Raw genomic sequence first — 21,928 nt, forward strand, 5'->3', positions numbered from 1 at the left:
GCTGATGATTTATTTTATCTGTATGCGAGTTTCAAGTGGTTTTATTACACATTGCAAACCCTTAAACAGCAATGCAATACAGCGTATATCTGATGCTGAGCCCTTGATATACATACTACTATATAAACATCTGTGTCGCGTACCTTACATGAACGCCTGTTTGCCAATCAAATACCATAGACCATCAACGCCAACAAGTTCAAAACATATTTTTGCAGACCAAGTTAAATATATATATTTGTATGCATACAATACATACTATCGTCAAACCAAAACCGATTTAATTTGGAATGTTTGACAAAGTAGCTTGCAGACAAAACTCGAGTACATGACTATCGACTGGCCATTCTAAACGCACATTCACAACGCATACTTATTGTGCGTATATCTGTCAAATGAGATGATCACCGCTTCGTGTCATTTGATTGCCTCTGCTAGACCTATCCAAAGAATCCAAAACTGGGTATGATTTCGTCAACTGGAACGTGCACCTTTTTTTGGATACGTTGTGCTTCTTCCGGCGACAGATGAAGAATTTGAGCAATAATAGGAACCAATGGCTTTAAATTCATCAGCATACACAACAAAATATATGTGTTAGGATTAAAAACAGTTCAGCATGAGTTTGCTTTGTAGTTTATTTCAGTGCAGTTACCTCTTTTGTGTCCGATTCAATAAACGATAAAACAACATTTTTGAGATATTCGACATTTAGATCTTGACGCTTGTCCATTCGATCAATCCGTCTAAGCTCCTCCTTCAAAAACTAGCCAAGTGGTATAAAACATCTGTTTAAAATCAAACAAAATCAGATTTTGATGGTAAAAATTTAAAATTTACCTTTTCTTGATTGTGAAGTCGCTCAATCTCGGCTTCATTATCATTGAGCATATCTTGCAGCTGCTCCATTTTCAGCTGTGATTCCTTTTCCTTGTATGACGTAACACCGCCAAAACTGTTGGCCAAGCTTCCGCGATGCAAAGTCGGGAGTGTATCTACCAAATGGGATAATGAAGATGCTGATGATATGACATTTCCATGTGTCGATGATTCCAAATGAGAAGTTTGTCTTGTTGCATCTACAGATATCCGTGACATTGTATTCGATGACACACTATCCCGCGTATCAAACAAAGTTTGATTCACCAACTCGGAACGAGCTTGTGCAAGCTGTTCTCGAAGTATTTCGACTTCCTTGTGCAAACTCTACAGATATTTGTATTGGATTTAGCCTGACAGTACTTAACGTGGCTTTACTTGCATCAAATAGCAAGCCATTTAAATCAAGCGTCTAGTAGAAATGCAAACTCACATTGCTTTGTGTCGTCAAATCAGCAAGAGCATTTGATTTGAGTGATTCTTTCAAATCATCCAATTCTTTCTTGTGTTGCTCCTTTAGTGCATCTATTTTGGCAGCATTTTCCAAATGGATTGAATTGAGAGCTACAGTGGTCCAATAAACGTATATTAGGTCGAGTCTCTACCATTTGTTTGATTTACTACCATAGTGTATCCACGTAATCTATGTCAAAATATTACCATTCTGGTGTAAGCTTTTTTCAAACTCTAGTTTTCGAGTAAGCGACTCAATTTCAACTCGCATCATTTGAATATCCGCATCGCTACGCTTTAACCGTTGAGTATTGGCGTCTGCTAAAGTGATTTGCTCTATGGCAGCTGTCAAGTCGCTTTCAAGAACAGCAGATCGACTTTGCAAGTGTCTCAATTGCTCCTCATAGTTGCTAAAATAAAAACCAATTCCATAAATACTTGACATGAGCATATAAAGCGTTCATCCAAAAATAAATTATCAGAGAGAATCATTGATTACGTCTTTTCTCGTGTCAACTGCGCACAAATGTCCTGCAGTTCCGTAAACCGCTTTTCTGTAGCACCGTTCCCTGATTTTTGGAGTGCATTAGCCGCTCTGACTTTATAACTTTGAAATTCCGATTGAACATTGGCACATTCTGCCTTTGCCAATGTTAGCTGTTTCCGCAAGTCGTCAAGCTGTACTTGGCGTGCATCTCTATCGTCTTGTGATTCACTTCCAATGCGATCCATTGTTTCTTTAAACAGTCAAAAGTAAGTCACAAATCAGTAGAGTGGCAAATTAAAGTACCCTAATGAACAGTACAGAATCAAAAACATACTCTGTAAATGATCAACACGATCTCTCAAAAATACTTCAGATGCTGTGCTTTTCTCTAGCTGCTCCTTAAGTTCAGTCACCTCAGTTTCCCGCTGCGCAATTGTTTTTTTACTCTCTGTCATACTCTTGTTTGCCGCAAGAAGCAGTCCTTTCATTTTGCGAATGCGATCATCGTATTCCTTTTGAAGCTTCTCATGTTCAGCTATTATGTCAAAAATCAATCAAGCAAAGTTTAGATAATGACTTGATATAGGCTTATACAAAACAGCAGCATTCACCAGTTTTGATCTTTAATGACTCCTGAGTCGATACAATTTCTCGTTGACGGTTGGCAATTTGTACCCGAAAATCTTTAAGCTATTATTTTCAAAATTAGTCGAGATCAACTAATTAAATCAACACTACATCAAAATATACCCAAAAAATAGACATACCTGCTCCTCTAGCATAAAGTTTCGTTCTTGAGCTGCGGATGACTTTAAAGCAAATGATTGACAAGAGATGACATAATTTAGTTGGAAACAAGGCCATTTTGTTCAGAATTACATCAAAATAAAAGTAACCGCTGCTTACAGTAGTTAGATCTGAGCCTTTAGATTTTTCTAAATTTGACAACAGAATGGTTAGTTCGCCTATTTTTGCAATAAGAACTTCTTTTTCTTGCAAAGCCTGCTTGGCTTCAGTTTTAAAATATTCTAGATCCTTTTCAAGAGCATCCGAATTAGCAGTTAATTTTGGCACCCAGTCCAATAAATCGGCTTGTGAAGCACTGGAAGAAACAGTCTTGCTCTGTCTTGACTGTTGCCCATTCAGCTCCAATTGAAGCTGCAATACTTGTGCTTTTTCCCGTGCCAATTCGTCCAAGAGTAATTTATGTGTTTCTGGAGTGCAAGATTCTTCCTGTATGCCAGACGATTCAATAGAGTTTAATGATTCCTGATGGAATTTTCTTGATCGTGGAGATTGGATTTCAGAACTACGACGAGTTTGTTCCTGATGTTGTAGTTCATTTTGAGTTTCAGTAGATGCTTCCGCGTACCAAGAGCGACGGTTACGCAAAGCTTGATTAGCAGAGTTCATCAACAGCAACTGATCCTGACATTTCTCGATAGTTTCAGACGATGTTTTTGCAAAATATTCAATGATGGACTCGACAACTTTACGATGATTGTTTGGATCAAGCTTACAAGAGTGATCAAACTGCAAGTATTGATTCACGAGTAACGTCAGTATGGCATTCAATTCTTTATATTCGTGCATAAGGTTGTCGACTGAAGCTGTATTATTTGACGAGACTATAGATGGAGATGGCGAATCCTGTAGAGCCTCTGATGACGAAATAACTAATTTGGAGGGTTGAGGAGTGCAGATTTGAAAGGCATCTAGCTCTGCAGTGTGCTGTCGTGTCAATTGCTCCAACTTTTCTTTGGCAGTTTCTTTGCAGTTTTTCAAATCTGACTCGAGTGTTACCACACGCTGTTCAAGCAAGTCTTTTGATTCATTTGTTTTCTGTAATTTCTCTTCCAACTCTGTGATTCTAATTTGCTCCTCATTTTGGGGAGCATTTAAACTGAGTGATTTTGAAGTTGTTCTAGCTGGTGATCCTATGGCAGAATCAAAACTATTATTTGACTGTTCAATCTCTTTTTGTAATTGCTTGATCTTGAGTTTGGCATTGAACCGCACTTGCCCGAGTTCTTTTTCAAGAACCTGAATCTTGGAGCGAAGAGCAGCAAAATCCTCTGGTGATTCACCCAATCGTTGTGAAGATCGTTCTGCCTTTATAGTCCTTACTTCTGATTTCAACTGTTCATTCTCTGCCTCGACCTAAAAATAACACACGGTTAAAATAGCAAATACAAGAGCAATGAATGTACTTGAGATGAAGCATATCATCAACATGGAATTGAGCCAGTAATGGAATCTACCTTTTTAAACTCCCGCATGCCATTTGCCAGTTTTTCTCTATACCTGTCAATCTGATTATAAAGTTGTTCGGTTGTTATACCAGCTACAGTAGTATCTGATGCAAACAAGGTTGAAATCAGTACAGATAGCAAATTCAGAGTTGGTACCAAGATAGATAAGCAATACTCACTAGACCCATCATGAGAACGTTGAGAATTAGATCTAGAATATAAACAGGAGTTAAATAGAATTATTGCAGATGGCCAACGACACATGCGACATGGACAAGAGAACAGGATTATACGAGAACATCAATCCAGCATACCCAATAGGAGAAGCTGTTTTGGAACCATCGACAGCGCCTAGCACATGTGATGCAGTTTTGTCTGACAGCAACCCAGAAGACAATCCAGTTTTAGCAGCAACACTCTGCAGTAATAACGCAGAGTTGGCAATTGCATCTTCAGCATGACTCCACAGGTTTTGTTCCTGTAATGGCGATGTAAGAGCAGCAGAAGAGTCTTTCAATGAATGGTCCGAGTTAACAGACTCAAGTTTATCTTTATAAGATGGTTGATCCATGAAAGCCAATAATTTGGGTGAATTCAAGTAATGGCGAGATAAATCCTGTCTGTTCTCGATTGAATAACTGTTATTTGATAAAGTTCACTTGAAGAATTCATATGTTTTGTATTCAGAAATAAGCTTTTGTATAGTCAAGACATTGGATTCCAACAATCATTTTTAATTATTAAAATCATTTCAGTTTCTTCTCGTTTGTCAATTAGTTGAATGCAATCTACAAGAAAAGGATCGAGTGTGTAATAAACTGCATAGTAGAATATATTGTAACAAACTCTGATTTGCTAATACAAACCATCAGTCAAAACAGTAGTGTCTGCATTGGAGGCTCTGGAGAGAGAACAGCAGTCGTTTGGTGTTGCTACCTTTTGTCGTCGGATCGATGAAATGTTTTATGGTGGAGTTGGATTTCCTACTGCAAAGGTCACTGAAGTCTGTGGTATGGCTGGCATTGGAAAGACTCAGTTATGGTAATAGTCAGAGTTGATCACTCCAATCTCATACTGCTTCAAAATAGATTTCATCCTCATCACTATCTGTGTATTCAAATGGATTCATTTCATATTATTCTTAGCATGCAACTATGTGCAAACGTTCAAATACCTCGGATCCTTGGTGGGCTAGGTGGATCTGCTCTTTATATCGATACCGAAGGCAGCTTCTCCGCTGCTCGATTTCAGGACATTGCTCGAGCTACTGTTGATTTCTGCAACACTTCAATCGATGGTATGTTCATGATCAAAAACAATTCATGAGTGTTTGATCTTAAACTTTATTCCTGTTGGTCTCTATGTTGTGCATTTTATTAGATCGATCGTCATGGATGGATCTGCCTCAAGTATTAGATAGTGTAAACATTCTAAGAGTATTTTCACAGCAGGAACAAGTAGATATCATCAACAATTTGGAATCATACATCCATACACATCCTGGACTTAAGTTGATTGTGATTGATAGCATTGCTCTGCATTTTAGACATGCTTATCGAGATCTGGCGTTGCGGTCACGGATATTAACTGGAATGGCCCAGACGCTTCGACAAGTGGCCGAGACGTTTGATATTGCAGTAGGAATTTAATGATATCGTGGTTTGCCTTGAACGGTTTAAATCAAATTCCAATATCAACTCATTTGGTTATGCAATTACCATGTTTTGAATTTGACAGATTGTTGTTACAAACCAAATGACTACCCGAATTATTGGAAAAGGAACAGATGGAGAGTCTGCATTAATGGTTCCAGCACTCGGTAAAGTTGAATCTTGGTATTTCACAACAACAGTTTTATGCATTGAGTGTATATTTAACTAATTTAATGTACTGCCATGTTTAGGCGAGTCTTGGGCACATGCATGCACAAACAGACTGATTCTACTCTGGCACAAGTCACGACGACATGCATGGCTATGCAAATCTCCTAACGCCGAAAATGCTATTGTTCCATTTGCAATATCTGTAAGATCCATGTGTAAAGTGCTGAATGTAATTAACAAGACACATTTTAAATTGAACGTTTTTATTAAACTGTTTTTCAACACAAGATTGGTGGAATTCGGGACTTGCAGATTTAATATACCATGCTACAGGCACATTCGGTGATCGAGTCTTTATCGTAAATATCCCTGGAACAAATCTAAAAGTGTAACACATCATTGATGCAGTCTACAGCTCTATTTACTAATTTTTTACTCAACGAATCCTATTTTTTTCGTTTTGGCGGTCCATGCTTGAGGTTGACGCATATACCTGTATGTCGCTCCCATGACGCCTCGGCAAACTTTCGACCACAAGATGGACATGGCTTACCTGTATTGACTGCTGGAGCTGTAGGAGGAAGATCCTTTGCTTTCCCACCTTTAGCCAAAAACTTTGATACCATTCGTGCTTCAATCAATGATTGTCTAAATTGTTCTATAGGTATTGCCCAATAAATAAGCATTCAACATATCAGTTTTCACATAATGTTTTGGGTAGATGCTTCAAATATCAAGCATTGATATTCCAATATTCAATGTTATGGAAATCGATATAAATACTGCAGTTGGAAACCAACATACCATGCTTGACTCTCCAGTTTGAAGTGTTATCCGATTGACTTGTTTCGTCCATGGCAAAAGCACCTTTTGCAATACCCAACACATTCTTTTTCACGGATTTTTGTTTCAAAAACACTTCAGCCTCTGTACCTCGAGTTCGCATTACTGTAGGATCAAACACTTTTCGTCGAATTTGCCCTTGCGATAGTTTCTTGCATGACTCCATATGTTTATCTATTCGATCTGATGTAAACGATCGCGTACAATGCACGCATTGTTGTGTTGGACCAATCTCCATATATTCAGGAAATGTAGCCTGTTCCGTGTCATGTTTCATAGGCTGAATGTGACGGTCTTTACCAACAAGAGGTTCATTTGACACGATTGAACCCAATTGAATGGGCTGAATCACCGAATTCGTAAACTTGTAGTGAGCAGATGGGGCAGATTTGAATGAGTGCTGATGCATGGTATGCTTTTCTACTGATTGCTTCAACGACTTTTGTTGTTGTGGTCGAGTTGGTATTGGATTGTTTTGACAGACTTCGTGGTCAACGTCGCGTCTGTCGTGATTCAGTCGAATTCGACTTTGAGGTTCACAAGTGGATGAATTCAATGGAGTAGTTGTAACTGGAACCTTTGAGCTGTAGGGTCTTTGAATTTGATGTTGCTGTTTTATCAGTGCTGGAAGTCGAGGTGGTGTGGCTTTAGAGGGTTGCTTGTGAGGAATATCTCCCATTGATGATTGTGTATTCACATTTTCTCGACTAGAGCCATAGGTGTATGCATTCCTTTCAAAACATGTTGATGGGTTGGTAGTTTCTAAAGCAGATGTGTTGCTTGCATTGACTTGTGATGTGTTGCGACCACGACGCTGCGTGATTGTAGCATACCCCTGTTGTCCAGACACCTGATCTGGTTGTTGCAAATTTGATTGAAATACCGGATGTAAATAAATCTGTTGTTTCTGTTTCTCTTGTAAGCGATACAATGTCTGGTGTTGATTGGGCTTAGTAGACTGCATGTCATGGATGCGTTGCTGCAACCGCTGGATATACTGTTCACGCGAGTCTACAGGTCGAGGCAACAAGGATGGTACGAAGCTCATTAGAGGACGTGCAGGTTTGCCCATATGCTTTGTTTGAGTTTCATTCAAAACACTTTCAGGAATTCGAGACGGTATCACGGTTGCATACATGTCTAGGTGTTCAATACTAGCACAAGGTAGACTGCCTGCTTTGATTTTGTTGTTAAGTCTATAAAGAATGTCTTGCTTTTGGGTTTGAATACATTGGGGTTCCATATATATATCCCGTTAAACTAACAAAAGAAATAGTCGCGGACTATAGGAAACACAAATGTAAAGCTTCATCCAAACATCAACCATTGAAATAACGCGTCTTGCATTATTGATTTGGCTGTTGTTCTCGGCAGTTGCTTTATTCGTTATTCTGAAGCATACAATAGGGTTTGAATCTCCTTAGACAAAGCGATCATTGTATCATGATGTACTGGAATACTAGTTTCTAGACTATATTGTTCAAATAAAAACATGCAATCAAAAAAGTTTGTATCAATATCTGGTATTTACATTTCCATGCAGTGGTTGATCTCAGTGGTCGATTCCAGTCAGCTTACCCTTGTATATACACAGTCGAAACAGGAGACATGATTCGAGCAGCATCTATGCATCAGTAGAGTTAGTCATAGTTGCTAGTAGTGTTATGGTATGGACCAACCTACTTAAAATAGCCGCTCCTTTCCAGTGTTCAATAGTATCTAGTTTTGGAAACTCTCTGCGAAATTCCAATGACAGATTTTGACATGCTTTCTTAACCAGGCCAAGAACAGTGCCTTCAAGAATTGTACCTTTAGGTGCTGAGAGCAAAACAGGATGTCCACACTTGTCCATCAGCAAAACAACAAGATTGGTGGTTGTTCCTTCATAGATATTCCCAGATTCGTCAATCAAAATACTCTCATGATACCCTTGTGGTTGCAGAGCTTCAATATACTTGCGATCTCTAAATACATTTTGAAATATCCAACTTTCAAGTCAAAAAAGACGCAAAATATGTTTCAATGGCATCGGTATGTTATAGTGAATTTAGAAACTTGAACCTACGTGATCCATGATGTGATTTTTGCACGGGGATTGATTCTTGGAGCTCCAAACATTGCTACTTTACATGGTAGAGTGAGATCTGGTGGATTCAAGGCATCACAGTGAACCCCAATCAACAGTTTCTATCCACAAGAGTCCAACAAAACAAATTGTAGTGGAAAGCAGGTTTAAAACATCAATTTAGCAATTTGTCGATAATGGATTTAAAAACAGTTTAAACTCAAAGAATGCTCGTTGGCTCTACACACCTGATCTTGAGATAGCGCAACAATAACAGCTATTTTTGCCTCACCTACAGGCTGTTGTTTGAAATAATCTTCCATTGTTTTTTTAATAGGAACCATGACAAGGGATCTCAGCCAATTTGGAGTTCGAGCAGGAAACATAGTTTCAGTGATTGAACTGGATTCCTCTGATTCTGCATCCGAGACACCAAATTGAATGAGTGATGCAGACTGTGCCAGTCGTACAATATGTTCTGTGAGTAAAAGAATACGATTGCGATTGGCAGTTGTCATGAGAGTGTATGCACCTGAAATAGAAAGTTGAGATTAGCACTGAAGCCGTTTATAGTTTGATTGTTGATGCTTGCCTGTTGAATAGTCCAGTAAAAACTGACGCATTCCAAGTTTGTAATCCATTGACTTGACAATGGGTTCAGCATCATTGGGTATAAATGTGAGTAGAGCAGCAGTGGCAACTAGTATAATTCATATGCAAGTGGATAGTGTTGGATTAACAGAATTCAAAGACGAGCAGACGAATCGATTATCAATTCATGTGCAGAATAAGAGTCATATTGAATATAAATATTACTATTAGGAATGGCCGACATGATTGATGGCAAACTGGATTGAATAATTTGATCGTTTATTTTTCAAGGTTTTTTTATTCGATAATTCTGAACCTGACAATCAACAAGCGACTATTGCACTTGGCTTCAGCCTTGATTCTATATAAATCTAGTTTAAAGTAGGCCAATTCATAGTATGAGAGAAGGTGATCATTCAGCAGACCACACAAGAGATCCTTGTCCTTACAATATTGTCAGCGATGTTGGTATTGGATTCTCGATGGGAGCCATTGGTGGTACGTTCTGGCATGGGTTTAAAGGGTACAGAAACTCACCTCAAGGAGAGCGATGGGTAGGAGCCATCAGTTCTATCAAGGCACGAGCACCCATTGCAGGAGGCAACTTTGCGGTATGGTCAGGTTTGTTCAACACATTTGATTGCATTTTGGCCGATGTGCGAGCCAAAGAAGACGGATGGAATCCAATCATTGCAGGAGCAGCTACAGGAGCAGTTCTTGCAGTACGATCAGGTCCACGAGGAATGGCTCTGTCTGCCACTGTGGGAGCAGTGATTCTTGCAGTCATGGAAGGTGCCAATGTGATGATCAGCAAGATGAGCAGTAGTAGTTTTGATCCTCAACCTCTTCCACCAAGCATGAATCTAGCCAAGAGTCAACCAGCATTGCCAACGGAAACACCCGAAACACCTGATTCATCCTTTGTAGCTGATCCCAAGCCAGATCCATCGGATCAAACGAGTCAAGCACGACAGTCTGCACCATTTCAAACTGGACTTTTTAAAGGACGATTTGGGATTGCATAAACAAATAATATTTTATCTTTTAAAGTGATTGTATTTGAATGAAATTAGATGAAATGAGAATGAAATGAGAATGAGAATCAAGCCATAAATTCATACAGTTTTTCATATTAAAAATTGTCAAGATTGCACTTTCTTGAGATTGTTTCGATTTGATTATTGCTGTTTTACGTGAATAAACAATGACTTCGTTTGAGGAGATCGAGGTATCGATACTGCTGTTATCTTGCTACTAGTCATGCTAAAGCAAGAACTTTTATAAAGAAACATTCACTTGATTATTATACTGAATACAACTCAATGCATTAGGATGCTACTGGCGCTCGTTTGTCTTGGAATGCATGGCCCACTTCTCGTATCGAAGCTACTCGCATGGTTGTTCCTATCGGAGTCATGTACACTCCTTTGAAGGAACGAGAAGGTGTCAAAGCCTTTCCATACGAACCAGTCACCTGCAAGACTTGTAGAGCTGTTCTCAATCCATGCTGGTAAGAGCGTCTGTGTCATGACTGGTCCATTGAACCCTCGGCTTCTTAGTTTATTGGATTCTGTTTAACCCAACTCTGACATGGTTGACTTGTTCTCTCCGTCATTCATGTGTTGGTATCTGAACGTGCATTACTGATCATTGGTTACCATGTGCTTGTCAACACCCTTTTATCCATTCATCCTGCTGTAATGTCAGTCAAATTGATTTTAGAGGAAAGCTCTGGATCTGCCCTTTTTGTCTGCAGAGAAATCAACTGCCACCACACTATGCCAATATTAGTCCTAGCCAAATGCCTCTTGAGCTAATGCAGGAGTATCTGTCCATTGAGTACGTTTTGAACAAAAATCCTGGCGCTCCTCCTGTGTTTCTATACGTTGTCGATACTTGTCTGGACGAAGAGGATCTTAAAGCGCTTCGCGACTCGCTGATTGTCAGTCTTAATTTGCTGCCTCAGCATGCTTTGGTTGGATTGATTACCTTTGGTACCATGGTAAGATGCATCACATCTGATTGTTCTTGACTTGAACTCTCGTACTCATTTGACTGCTTCATGCTTTTTGTAATTAATGGTCAAACATGGCTTTTATAGGCTCAAATCCACGAACTTGGATTTTCAGACTGTCCTAAATCGTATGTGTTTCGTGGAAGCAAAGATCACACAGGAAAGCAGATCCAAGAGATGCTTGGCATGACTGGTGGTGTCAAACCTCAACAACCTGTTCGTCCTGGACAACCCGCTCCTCCTCAAGCTGCCAGCTACAGCAGGTACATTCCGGCGTCGATATATTCAACTACAGTACATTCACCAGCAGATTCATAGTAGATTGCTAACTCGTTACCCAATGAATTTAGGTTTTTACAACCCGTTTCTCAGTGTGAGTTTGCACTGACTAATATTCTGGAACAGCTCCAGCAAGATCCCTGGCCTGTTGCAAACGATCGTCGACCACTTCGCTGTACAGGAACTGCCCTGAGTGTTGCTGTGGGTTTGATTGAGGTGAGAACACAGTCATGAACTGATCATTTCAAATGCTCTTTATCCATTCAAGGCCATACTAGACACAGATGTTAAATTTAACCTTATAATTAAATGCTTGTTGTGCTTAGGCTGCTTATCTCAATGGTGGTGCACGCATCATGCTTTTCCTAGGTGGTGCATGCACCGAAGGTCCTGGCTTAATTGTTGGCCATGAGCTTCGTGAGCGTTTGAGATCCCACAATGATCTTGAAAAAGATGTTGCAAAACATTGGAAAAAGGCTACCAAGTTTTACGAGTCTATGGCCAAGCGTTGTACAGAAAAGGGTGTTGTGGTTGATGTTTTTGCTGGCTGTTTGGATCAGATTGGTCTTATGGAGATGAAGTCTTTAGTAAATACAACAAATGGATTCATGGTTCTTTCCGACGCCTTCAACACTAGTATATTCAAGGCGTCTTTCAACCGGCTATTTACAAAAGACTCGGAAGGATTTCTTAAAATGGGATTTAATGCCACGTTGGAAGTCCAGACATCTAGAGAACTCAAAGTATGCGGCTTGATCGGTCCTGCCATTTCAGCCAACAAGAAGAGCGCGTGTGTTGGCGAAACAGAAATCGGTATTGCTGGCACGAATGCCTGGAAATTTTGTGGTATTACTTCTCGAACGAGCTGCGCTGTATACTTTGAGGTGGCTACTCAGGTACAATCCTTCCAGCCAGGCACATATGGTGTCATTCAGTTTGTTACTCTCTACCAACACTCTAGCGGTCAATTCCGTCTCAAGGTTACAACTATTCCTCGTGTGTGGACTGAACCTACTTCACCCACTATCCCGGCTGCATTCGATCAGGAAGCATCTGCAGTACTTATGGCTAGAATTGCAGCATTCAAATCTGAGGTGGACGATGGGCCAGATGTTCTTCGCTGGTTAGATCGCATGCTGATTCGTTTATGCCAGAGATTTGCCACGTTTCACAAAGAAGATCCCAACTCATTCCAGCTGGCTCCAAACTTTTCCATCTACCCGCAGTTTATGTTCCATTTACGACGTAGTCAGTTTTTACAAGTGTTCAACAACAGTCCCGATGAAACCGCGTACTACAGACACATTTTGAATCGTGAGGATGTGAATAATTCGCTTATTATGATTCAACCTACACTTACTTCGTATAGCATGGATGCACCTGTTCAGCCTGTACTCTTGGACTCGGTGTCGATGCAACCCAATGTAATTTTGCTCCTCGACACATACTTTCATATTCTCATTTGGCACGGAGAAACGATTGCAGCATGGAGAAAGGCGAAATATCACGAAGATCCTACCTATGTGGCTTTTAAAACTATGTTGGAAGTACCTAAAGGTGATGCACAGGAACTACTTTCGGATCGTTTCCCTATCCCTCGTTATATTGATACTGACCAAGGAGGCTCTCAGGCTCGTTTTTTGCTTTCTAAAGTCAATCCTTCCACAACCCATCAATCTGGTGGTGCTTATGGTGGCGGTGGTGGCCAGGCCATTCCCACGGATGATGTTAGTCTCCAAGTGTTTATGGAGCATCTCAAAAAATTGGCTGTTGCTTCTGCTTAGGTGACATAACAAGTTGTTTTTGATATCTAATATGGAGTTGAGCACGTTTGACTCTTGTTTCTAGCCATCATACGTTTATTTCTGGAACAAACCTGCCAGTTGCTTTTGCAGTTTGACCAACTTGATTTAAAGTAAAATGAATACTATCTACCTTTTGGTATTGAAACTCGTCATTTATTTTTAATACTGACAAACAGTGATGTCAAGACTGTTGATAATAGCCGTATTCACGTCAAATCAATCATCAAGAACTTGACGAGTGTTAAAAACAACTCGACTCGATATCTGGATGAATCTGATATTCCTACAATATATGCCGATTGAAAAAGAGAATGGTTGGATTGTATTAGATGGTAAACGGTGTGGTGTATTAAAGTCAATGTCTAGTAAAAAGACAATCAATAGACTATTGTTTCCGAGACAATCACCGAAACCCAAATACAAAAATGTCGTGTTTTACGTGAATAGGCTTGTAAAAGTATAATATATTTTTTATTTTAGAACCCAATATCTGTCATACCAACTTGAGTCACATCCATGTCCAATGCATTGTCTCCGTCAGTCAAAGCGTGCTTGCTGGCTTCAATCGACGCATCACACTTATCAATCAAATAAGTCATGAGGTATGTATTATCCGCACACCTAGCAATTTAAAGAAATGCATAATTCAAGATAAACGTTAGAGGGTTTAATAGGAATAACACAAACACTTGTACACATCATGACTTACACTTTACAAAGATCATCAAACGATTTTTGAAGAACTTTGGTTAGTCCTCTCAAAATTGTAGCATACTCATTCATTCGATCCTGCAGATGTCTACCATGGTGTGTAGCCAAGCATGTCACCCATTCCAAATGAAACTCTAATCTTGGGTTCGTGTCGATGAATCCAACAATAAACCGAATGAGACGCTCAAGGTACTTGGATGGCAACTCTCTTACACAAAGCGAAACATCTACTACTGGGATAGTTTCGTAAACTTTTTGAATAGATGCTTGTTCACCAAGACGGAACGACATCACCAAAGCACGAGCCCAATCTTTTTGACCCATTGCTGCATCAATTGTTTCAGGTGTGATGTCGATTTCAAGATCAAAGGGATCAAACATAATTTTTTCATCAAAAGAGTAGATCAGTAATCCTTCAGTGGACGCAGCTGCCCATGACCGACCTGTTGGCGAGAATTTTACACCCTTGGTACGTGCACTTGGACGTGTATGTCGCAGTGATTTATCTCCTGATGCAACTCCTGGAAGTGATCTATCAATCCGGTCTTCAAGATCACTCAACTCAGCTGTTTGATCAATCAAATCCATTGGTCCTGCCTCGGTCATATTTTTGCTGTTTAGCATTTCCAGCATCGAATCAAGCGATAGATTGTGCGTAATTTGAAACTTTTTCAATAGCGATTGACTAGCAACATGATAGATGCATACGTATTTTGAGTTGCCGCCTGCAATAATGGCTGAGCCGTCGGCTGTAAAGCAGATCGAGGTAAAATTCTTGCCAAAAGCAGAGTTTGCAGCAGCTATCTTGTCTGTTGATCCACGACCTCCCGAAATGTCCTTGCGACCATCAATAGTAGTGATTTGTTTAGAAAGATTCAGATCCCATATACAAATTTGGCCATCAAGTGTTGCTGTAGCAATACATTTTGAGTCGGGTGTAAAGGCAAGAGTGAGCACTTCAGACTGATGATCGAATATCTCTGATTGCTTGTCACGAGCAAAAATATCCCAGATACGAACGGTCTTGTCCCATGAAGATGAAGCCAATACATCATCCATTGAAAATGCAAGTGCGCTTACAGGTCCCTCATGACCCGAAAGAATATCCAGCAGCCTGCCAGTTTGCACCGACCAAACATATATTTCAAACGAATCCGAACTGCCTGCACATACAATCTCACCACTGGTGTTGACAGCCAAAGATGAAAACTGTACCGGTTTGGGTGAAGTAAAGGTGCGGAAATTACGATATCGAACAAGATCGAATGCACGAACGGTTCCATCCATCGAAGCTGAAAATACTATTTGACCACGCTTGGCAAAATCAAGAGCAACAATACCACCCGAGTGTTCAGTAAAAGTAACAAAACAGAAACCAGTCTGCGTGTTCCATAGCTTAACTTTGCCGTCATCACCACCCGTGGCAATAAATTGTCCGTCGGGAGAGTATGAAATGGAGTTCATGTCATGTTGATGACCTTGTTGCTTCAGTACATAGGACTCGGATTGCCATTCCCAGACAAGCAATTGACCGAGTTTGGCAGAACCAAAGGCAAGCCATTCACCAGTAGAGTTGACCGCGATAGTATTGATTTTTTTTTGTGAAATGCTAAGATATACAAAACCATTGGTAGTCGTGAGTTTAATACTAGCATCGACATGCATGATAGAAGTGCATAGTGACAACTATGAAACTGACCTAAGAGTGTGAATATTGGTAAAGTCGGGAAGTTCCCAAATACCAAATATTCCAGAGTCAAATCCTACGGAAAGAAGCCCAGATGCGGCGTGAAACGTTGCACTAACAATCTTGGCATGGTTTTGATTAAAGTAGTGACGGTGTGAACTTTTCCAGTGCTTAACACGAACACCTTTGCCACTATTTGATTTTTGTCGCTTGCTAACCGACTTACCATCGGTTTCTTCATTTTCTATTTCGTCTTCAGTTGCAGAGTCATCACCGTTTTCAGAGAGTTTCCAGGATCCAGAGTTTCTTGTCCATTCAAAGAGTGTACCATCTCTTCCAACAGTAAAAATAGATTTACCGCTTTTGGAAAACCACGCGCCGATTACAGTATCATTATGTCCAGTGAGTACGATTCCAGTAAAAGCCTCTTCGGCATTCATGCAATGAATTCTACTTGTCATATCCTTGCTTGAGCTAATAATGAAGCGCGAGTCTGCAGACCAAGACAAGGCCGTGACAAGATCGTAGTGTCCTGTAATCACTCTGTGCAAAACAAATGGAGCGAATTCAAGAGTAAATCCAGGTGCTTTCCAAATATGAATTTGATTTTCATGTGTAACGGCTAAAAAGCGTCCATCTGGACTAAACGATAAATCGTAAACAGCTGCTTTGAAATTATGGTGATGAAGAACAACTTGTCTTTGGAAATTAATCAACAGAGCCCGACCATCTAAAAATGTGGCAATAGTTTAGCATTAGATAGAATGTATCATGGGTTATTATATGAAGATTCAAACAAATGAGCGTAGCAAGCCTACCTCCGTCGACAGTAATCAATAGTGCTGCATTTGGAGAGAGTGCGATCCGTGTAATATCTTTACGATTTTCAAATGGCATGGTATATGATTTGTTGCTAAATATTACAAAAGATACGAGCATGGCATTAGATTGATCGAATTTGACAGAAACAAGAATTGGTATTGCAATATACAAGAATCAACCGTCCATTTGTTATGAATACATACTTTACGAGATCAAACACAGACACTCTGTTACCAACAGGCGATACAAGCGAATTACCATCTGGAGTAAAAACGACATTTCCAGCCTTGTAAACTGTTCCACACAAGTTGGAAAACTATAGTTCAAATCAAAGTAAACATCGATCGTTCAAATTTATTTTGTTGATATGAAGCCATTACCTTGTAGTCCAACTTCATGATATTTTTCTAGATTATCCAGACAGAATCAACTCCAAACTCGAATTTTTTGCAAAGAAAAAAATATTGAACGGATGGCCAGTTAAAACTAAAAAACACGTGACTATTATTTGGTTTTTTGGCCAAATTCTGAGCAGACGCCAAAAACAGATAAACTACGCTCGACAGTTTAAAGCGAGTTTTACAAGTCCAAACCACTGGCTTTAGTACTGAAATGGATTGTTTAAACTTGAAAGTCATACACGATTCAATCAGCAATTCCAAGACTGAATTCATTACAAAAACCATTTCAATAAAATCATTAAAACAGTCGCGAATTCTGTTGCGACGCCAACATCGACAGTTTGCAGACTCGACAATCCATTTTATGTGAATGCGACGTAAAACATTTCAAGCCTCACATGGTGCAAGACAGTCGGCTCAAAATAAACACATCCTCAACCACAAAGACCGCTGGTGGGAATGTGAATGGCAGTAATTCGGGTGACTCAAAATATGCTACAGAATCACCCACTCTCATGCCCATTGCATCAGAGGCGGATATCGACTACAGTTTGATATATGCGCTTCATACATTTGTTGCCAACCTTGAAGGTCAAGTTTGCGTACTCAAGGGCGATTCGTTGGAACTATTGGACGACAGCAATTCGTACTGGTGGTTAGTCAAATGCATCAAGACTCAAGAGGTATTTTCTGAATTCATATCAGCTGTAATCAATGACTTTTGAGCCCATCTTCAACGGAATGGCAGTTGTCATTTGGATGTGTTTGATATCAACGGATTTAGAAACCATGTTTCAGACATTCTTGTTAACTTTTTAAATCAACATTCATCTGTCTGATTGATTTTTATAGATTGGATATATTCCAGCAGAGAATGTGGAGGTAAAGTCTTGCAGATCGTTATCGTTGCTAAATCCTTGCAGCTTGTTGGAATAGTTGGATTTCTACACAATCAGGCTGGTGTCGATTGACTGATTGCATTGTATTGTTTCAAAATACTGCTTTATTGAATAATATCAACAGACACCAACCGAACGACTCGCTCGTTTGAATGGCCAGCGGAATATCGATCATGCGTCTGCCAAGGATGTTGATAAGCAGTCCAAAGCACCTTCTATGCACAAGAAACCACAACGGATCCAATTTTCAGCAGCAGCTCCCGAAATCTTTGAGGAATACGGTTCAGATGATGGAAATGACGCTAGAAACGGTGAAAACAATCCTTACTACGAGTATGAGTATAATCCAGAGGATGAAATTGTTTCGGCATCGACTGGATCACTCGATACAATTTCAAGTGGAAGATCATATATGGGTAATGATGGTAATAGGTCTCTTGGACGATCTCAAGATTCGAGCCAAGGATCATCAAAAACTAAACTATGGGAGGTAAGCATTCATTCTCATCAGTCTATAGATTCAAATACTGCTTTGATTTGACTGACCCGGTTTCAATGTGTATTTTAGAAACTGTTTAGGAAAAAAGAGCCTGAACGTAGTCCTAGTTTAAATTCTGGAAGCAACAGTCCAATTTCATACAGATCGTATAGCAATCTAGATGACTCTGCATCTGCTGCTCCAAGTCCTAGACCACCCAGTAGCTTCAATGGTGGTACACCTGGAAAACCTCGCTTTAACGAAAGAGAAATTATGGTGTCACCGAGAGGAAGCTCTGTCAACAGAAACCCTGCATTTGAATCAGGCTCAAATAGTGGGAGTATGAATTCTTCTCAAAGGGTAATATTAGTGTTTATAGTGCTTTGGAGGAATCTCAAACTGTGAATCGTTGTAGCACTTGATCCAACTTTTGTTTTTATCCTTTTCATGATATAATTTACATATAGCCAAACGCCATTAATGTTCTTCGAATCTTTGCAGGAAATGTAAATCTGGATGCAACATTTAAAAGTGTAGCCTTTACTGAGACCATGATTGCATCTGAATTAGTCAATGGTGCATTGAAAAAGTTTAGAGTGCAAGGAGCAAACCCAGCTGACTACTATATCAGCGTCTTGTATATGGACTCTCGTAAGTACTTACTGCTTTTGTATATTTATACTATTCTGTTGGGTTTGTACACTTTATTATTGCTAGGATACTTACAATCGTGTATTAATCAAATTGATCTCATACAGAGCGTCAACTAAATGACAACGAGGTGGTGTTCAAGGTGCTTGATGCTCTTAAACAAAAGAATCTTCCTGGCATTGGCGATTTTTCAAAAGTATCCCAGTCCTATGGATTTCGTGGAAATGTTAGCACAGTGCGCATCACAGACGATAGTTTGATTCGTGTATTGATCAATAAAAAGTCGCAGGAACTGATCGATGGTCCTCTCCGTCCGATGCGCATTGCATACCATGACTTGCCTTCACAAAAAAGAATATACCGGACTATTGGCATTCCTCGCGGTGCAAAGGCCGAAGATGCAATCGAGATTGCACTGCTAAGTTTTGGAATGCAACCTTCTGCAGAAGTAGAATATTCACTGTGCTCTGTGTTAAATAATCAAGGTATGATGTGCATTGTTTTATGTTTACTAAACTGCTGTATATCATGCACTAGTGAACTGTATATTATATTACTTACACTTTTAATATAGAAACTGTACTTATCCCTGGAGAGCCCCTTATTCCGATTATGAGAGTTGCAGAGCAGCGTGGCCAAGATTTATCGTTTCTATTGCTCAGAGATAAGCTCGTCCTTCCCGATATACCGTCTGCTAACAATTCCAAGCCATCTTTCGCAAAACAAGGAGCAAATAACGTGGAAACCCCTTCTGCACCACGCAAATACTCTGAAACTGGATCAGTCGATACAGGATATGCCCAGCCTACCAAATTTGTTATTGCAAACCCTGATGAACTACAAAAAAACTCTGCCACAACTGTATTAGGACCCCCAATCGCCTCATCTAGTCCGACTATGCTTTCATGTAGGTTTATTGATTGTGATGTTGGCATTCTGTTGCGATTTTTTGGTCTATCGTATATTTATAATTTAACAATATATTGGGGGATATCATATTGCCTATTTGCATTTTTCAAACAAATAGCGACTTTTGCACAATCCAACGTCACGGATGAACCTCCAAGCGAACGGATACACAACAAATTAGACTGGATCAATGCAAGCCTTGATCGCAGAACTGCCATGGCAACAAATGAACAGAATTCTCCAAAGCGTAAACAAAAAGATTCACCCTCATCCTTTGGACTACAAAACACCAATGCATTGGCAAGTACACATCCAAGTAGAAGTGGAAACTCGAGTCCGTTTAGTAAGTCATCTACTACATCTCGTAACGAGCAAACTGCAGCATCATCAGCTGGATCTTCCTACTTTGGATCAATGGTGGATTATCTTGACGAAACATTAAAAGAAAACTCTGATGAAAGGCGGATTCAACAGATGGAAAAAGATCTTGAAATTGACACTTCCCAGCATAAACTATCTACAGTCGATCGCCTCAAAAGACGTAGCTCACTTTTCAAACAAGCTCCAATTCTTTCTTCAAAGAATGAATCTCGAACTGGATCTACATCGACATCTTTAGCTAATCGCGGACTTGATGGGAGCCGCATTACTGAAAACACAAACCCTTCTTCCGAGTCATTATCTACTCCACTCAAAAATGTGTTGAATAATATTGAAGCAGATATTGAGGCTATCTTGCGTAAGAATGTCAAGCAGGATAGTGAACGTCGAAAGTCTGTACGTCTTTCCACCAATTTAATTGCCCAAAAAGTATCCCGAACTTCTGCTGCACAACAAGCTAATGCACGCTCTAGTCCAAAACCAGACTCTGTTTCAACCATCATTGCTGCAAACATAGATAGTGATAAAGATGACATTGATGCATTATATCTTGCTTTCAACGACACCCAACAGCAGCTTGGCGGTCTTGAAAAGGTAAACTAAACTGTTTTAAATGAGCCATTTAGTCCATTTGATTAAGCAACATTAATGTATCAATGAATTGACATTTGATAAAATTTTATATCTAGATGATTGAAGACCTTATTGGAAAGGCAATATCACTGATTGATATTCCGTCACCATCTGGACAGCTGTCAGTCATATCGCCAGCACCATTATCTGCAACGAGGCAAATGGTTTACAGCAATATTCACGTAAAATGAACCATTTTTTTGTATTTATCTTGTAATGAATCTATTTTGCTTCGGAATAAACAATCGTTAAATATTCGTTATTATTGGAAATTGATTATTTCTATTGAAGCGGCTAGATTTCAATTTCCAGCAATAACAAAACACCTAGAACAACCGGTCTTTAAACCAGCTCCAATATACAAAAATACATGCTCTTGAAATGGATTCAAACAAACCAGAATGCTGGAGGACTTTTTATCGAGTGAGGAGTGAAGCCATTCATTAGTTTCAACCTCTCGTGTAACGAACATTTCAAGAAACGTCCTGCTTGCTTTCTGCAGAATTTACTCCGTTCATATTGATAAATCAAAAAGTGTATTAAAATAAATATTACTGTTCAGAGTATACAGCTTAATGGTTGGAATTGTATCTAGCAGAATGCATCAACTTGTAGACCAAAAGTTCAAGATAAACCGTTCAACGCGTCCAAACAAAACCTCGAGTTAAACTGAACGATATCGGATGTTTAGTATAATTGATATACAAGTTGTACATACTCGACTATTGAGAATGTCGTTGATTAAAACTCGAGCATAACTTGACAATTCATCTCAAACTTGTTGCTCGAATATCCAAACTTTGACACGGAAACTCGACTATAAATATTCGTTTGGCTGAAATAGTTTGTAATAACCAGTTCATTA

General features: G+C 39.6%; 7 protein-coding genes across 7 annotated transcripts; 3 read left to right on the forward strand and 4 right to left on the reverse strand.

The window, feature by feature from the left end:
* Positions 1-440: 440 nt before the first annotated feature.
* BATDEDRAFT_85397 (uncharacterized protein) lies at positions 441-4,642 on the reverse strand (the record flags this gene model as incomplete). Its single annotated transcript, XM_006676294.1, has 13 exons — positions 441-560; positions 656-766; positions 841-1,206; positions 1,313-1,443; positions 1,540-1,742; positions 1,832-2,069; positions 2,154-2,354; positions 2,431-2,509; positions 2,587-2,628; positions 2,726-3,979; positions 4,081-4,175; positions 4,251-4,282; positions 4,386-4,642. 13 exons carry the CDS (start codon positions 4,640-4,642, stop codon positions 441-443), a joined length of 3,129 nt encoding a protein of 1,042 aa, XP_006676357.1.
* A 1,498-nt stretch (positions 4,643-6,140) lies between these two features.
* Positions 6,141-7,875, reverse strand: BATDEDRAFT_84898 (uncharacterized protein; the record flags this gene model as incomplete). The annotated part of the gene is made up of 2 exons (XM_006676295.1): positions 6,141-6,552; positions 6,699-7,875. The coding sequence occupies 2 exons, from the start codon at positions 7,873-7,875 to the stop codon at positions 6,341-6,343; spliced, it is 1,389 nt and encodes a 462-aa protein (XP_006676358.1). The 3' UTR covers positions 6,141-6,340.
* A 248-nt stretch (positions 7,876-8,123) lies between these two features.
* On the reverse strand, positions 8,124-9,320 carry BATDEDRAFT_21968 (uncharacterized protein; the record flags this gene model as incomplete). Its single annotated transcript, XM_006675366.1, has 5 exons — positions 8,124-8,208; positions 8,316-8,361; positions 8,421-8,701; positions 8,803-8,924; positions 9,051-9,320. The coding sequence occupies 5 exons, from the start codon at positions 9,318-9,320 to the stop codon at positions 8,124-8,126; spliced, it is 804 nt and encodes a 267-aa protein (XP_006675429.1).
* A 403-nt stretch (positions 9,321-9,723) lies between these two features.
* Positions 9,724-10,504, forward strand: BATDEDRAFT_84900 (protein transporter TIM17). The gene has a single exon (XM_006676010.1). The coding sequence runs from the start codon at positions 9,792-9,794 to the stop codon at positions 10,416-10,418; it is 627 nt and encodes a 208-aa protein (XP_006676073.1). The 5' UTR covers positions 9,724-9,791; the 3' UTR covers positions 10,419-10,504.
* Positions 10,505-10,568: 64 nt separating this feature from the next.
* BATDEDRAFT_32725 (GTPase-activating protein SEC23) lies at positions 10,569-13,633 on the forward strand. The gene is made up of 6 exons (XM_006675602.1): positions 10,569-10,621; positions 10,725-10,903; positions 11,101-11,395; positions 11,495-11,670; positions 11,758-11,902; positions 12,013-13,633. The coding sequence occupies exons 1-6, from the start codon at positions 10,598-10,600 to the stop codon at positions 13,468-13,470; spliced, it is 2,277 nt and encodes a 758-aa protein (XP_006675665.1). The 5' UTR covers positions 10,569-10,597; the 3' UTR covers positions 13,471-13,633.
* A 563-nt stretch (positions 13,634-14,196) lies between these two features.
* BATDEDRAFT_29274 (snoRNA-binding rRNA-processing protein PWP2) lies at positions 14,197-17,109 on the reverse strand (the record flags this gene model as incomplete). The annotated part of the gene is made up of 6 exons (XM_006675571.1): positions 14,197-15,811; positions 15,902-16,073; positions 16,116-16,619; positions 16,708-16,802; positions 16,915-17,027; positions 17,092-17,109. The coding sequence occupies 6 exons, from the start codon at positions 17,107-17,109 to the stop codon at positions 14,197-14,199; spliced, it is 2,517 nt and encodes an 838-aa protein (XP_006675634.1).
* Positions 17,110-17,460: 351 nt separating this feature from the next.
* On the forward strand, positions 17,461-21,270 carry BATDEDRAFT_84902 (uncharacterized protein). The gene is made up of 8 exons (XM_006676011.1): positions 17,461-17,795; positions 17,965-18,501; positions 18,580-18,849; positions 18,957-19,140; positions 19,248-19,625; positions 19,715-20,047; positions 20,168-21,024; positions 21,120-21,270. The coding sequence occupies exons 2-8, from the start codon at positions 18,229-18,231 to the stop codon at positions 21,252-21,254; spliced, it is 2,430 nt and encodes an 809-aa protein (XP_006676074.1). The 5' UTR covers positions 17,461-17,795; positions 17,965-18,228; the 3' UTR covers positions 21,255-21,270.
* Positions 21,271-21,928: the final 658 nt, after the last annotated feature.

Source organism: Batrachochytrium dendrobatidis (assembly GCF_000203795.2).
Source record: "Batrachochytrium dendrobatidis JAM81 unplaced genomic scaffold BATDEscaffold_1, whole genome shotgun sequence".
NCBI lineage: Eukaryota > Fungi > Chytridiomycota > Chytridiomycetes > Rhizophydiales > Batrachochytrium > Batrachochytrium dendrobatidis.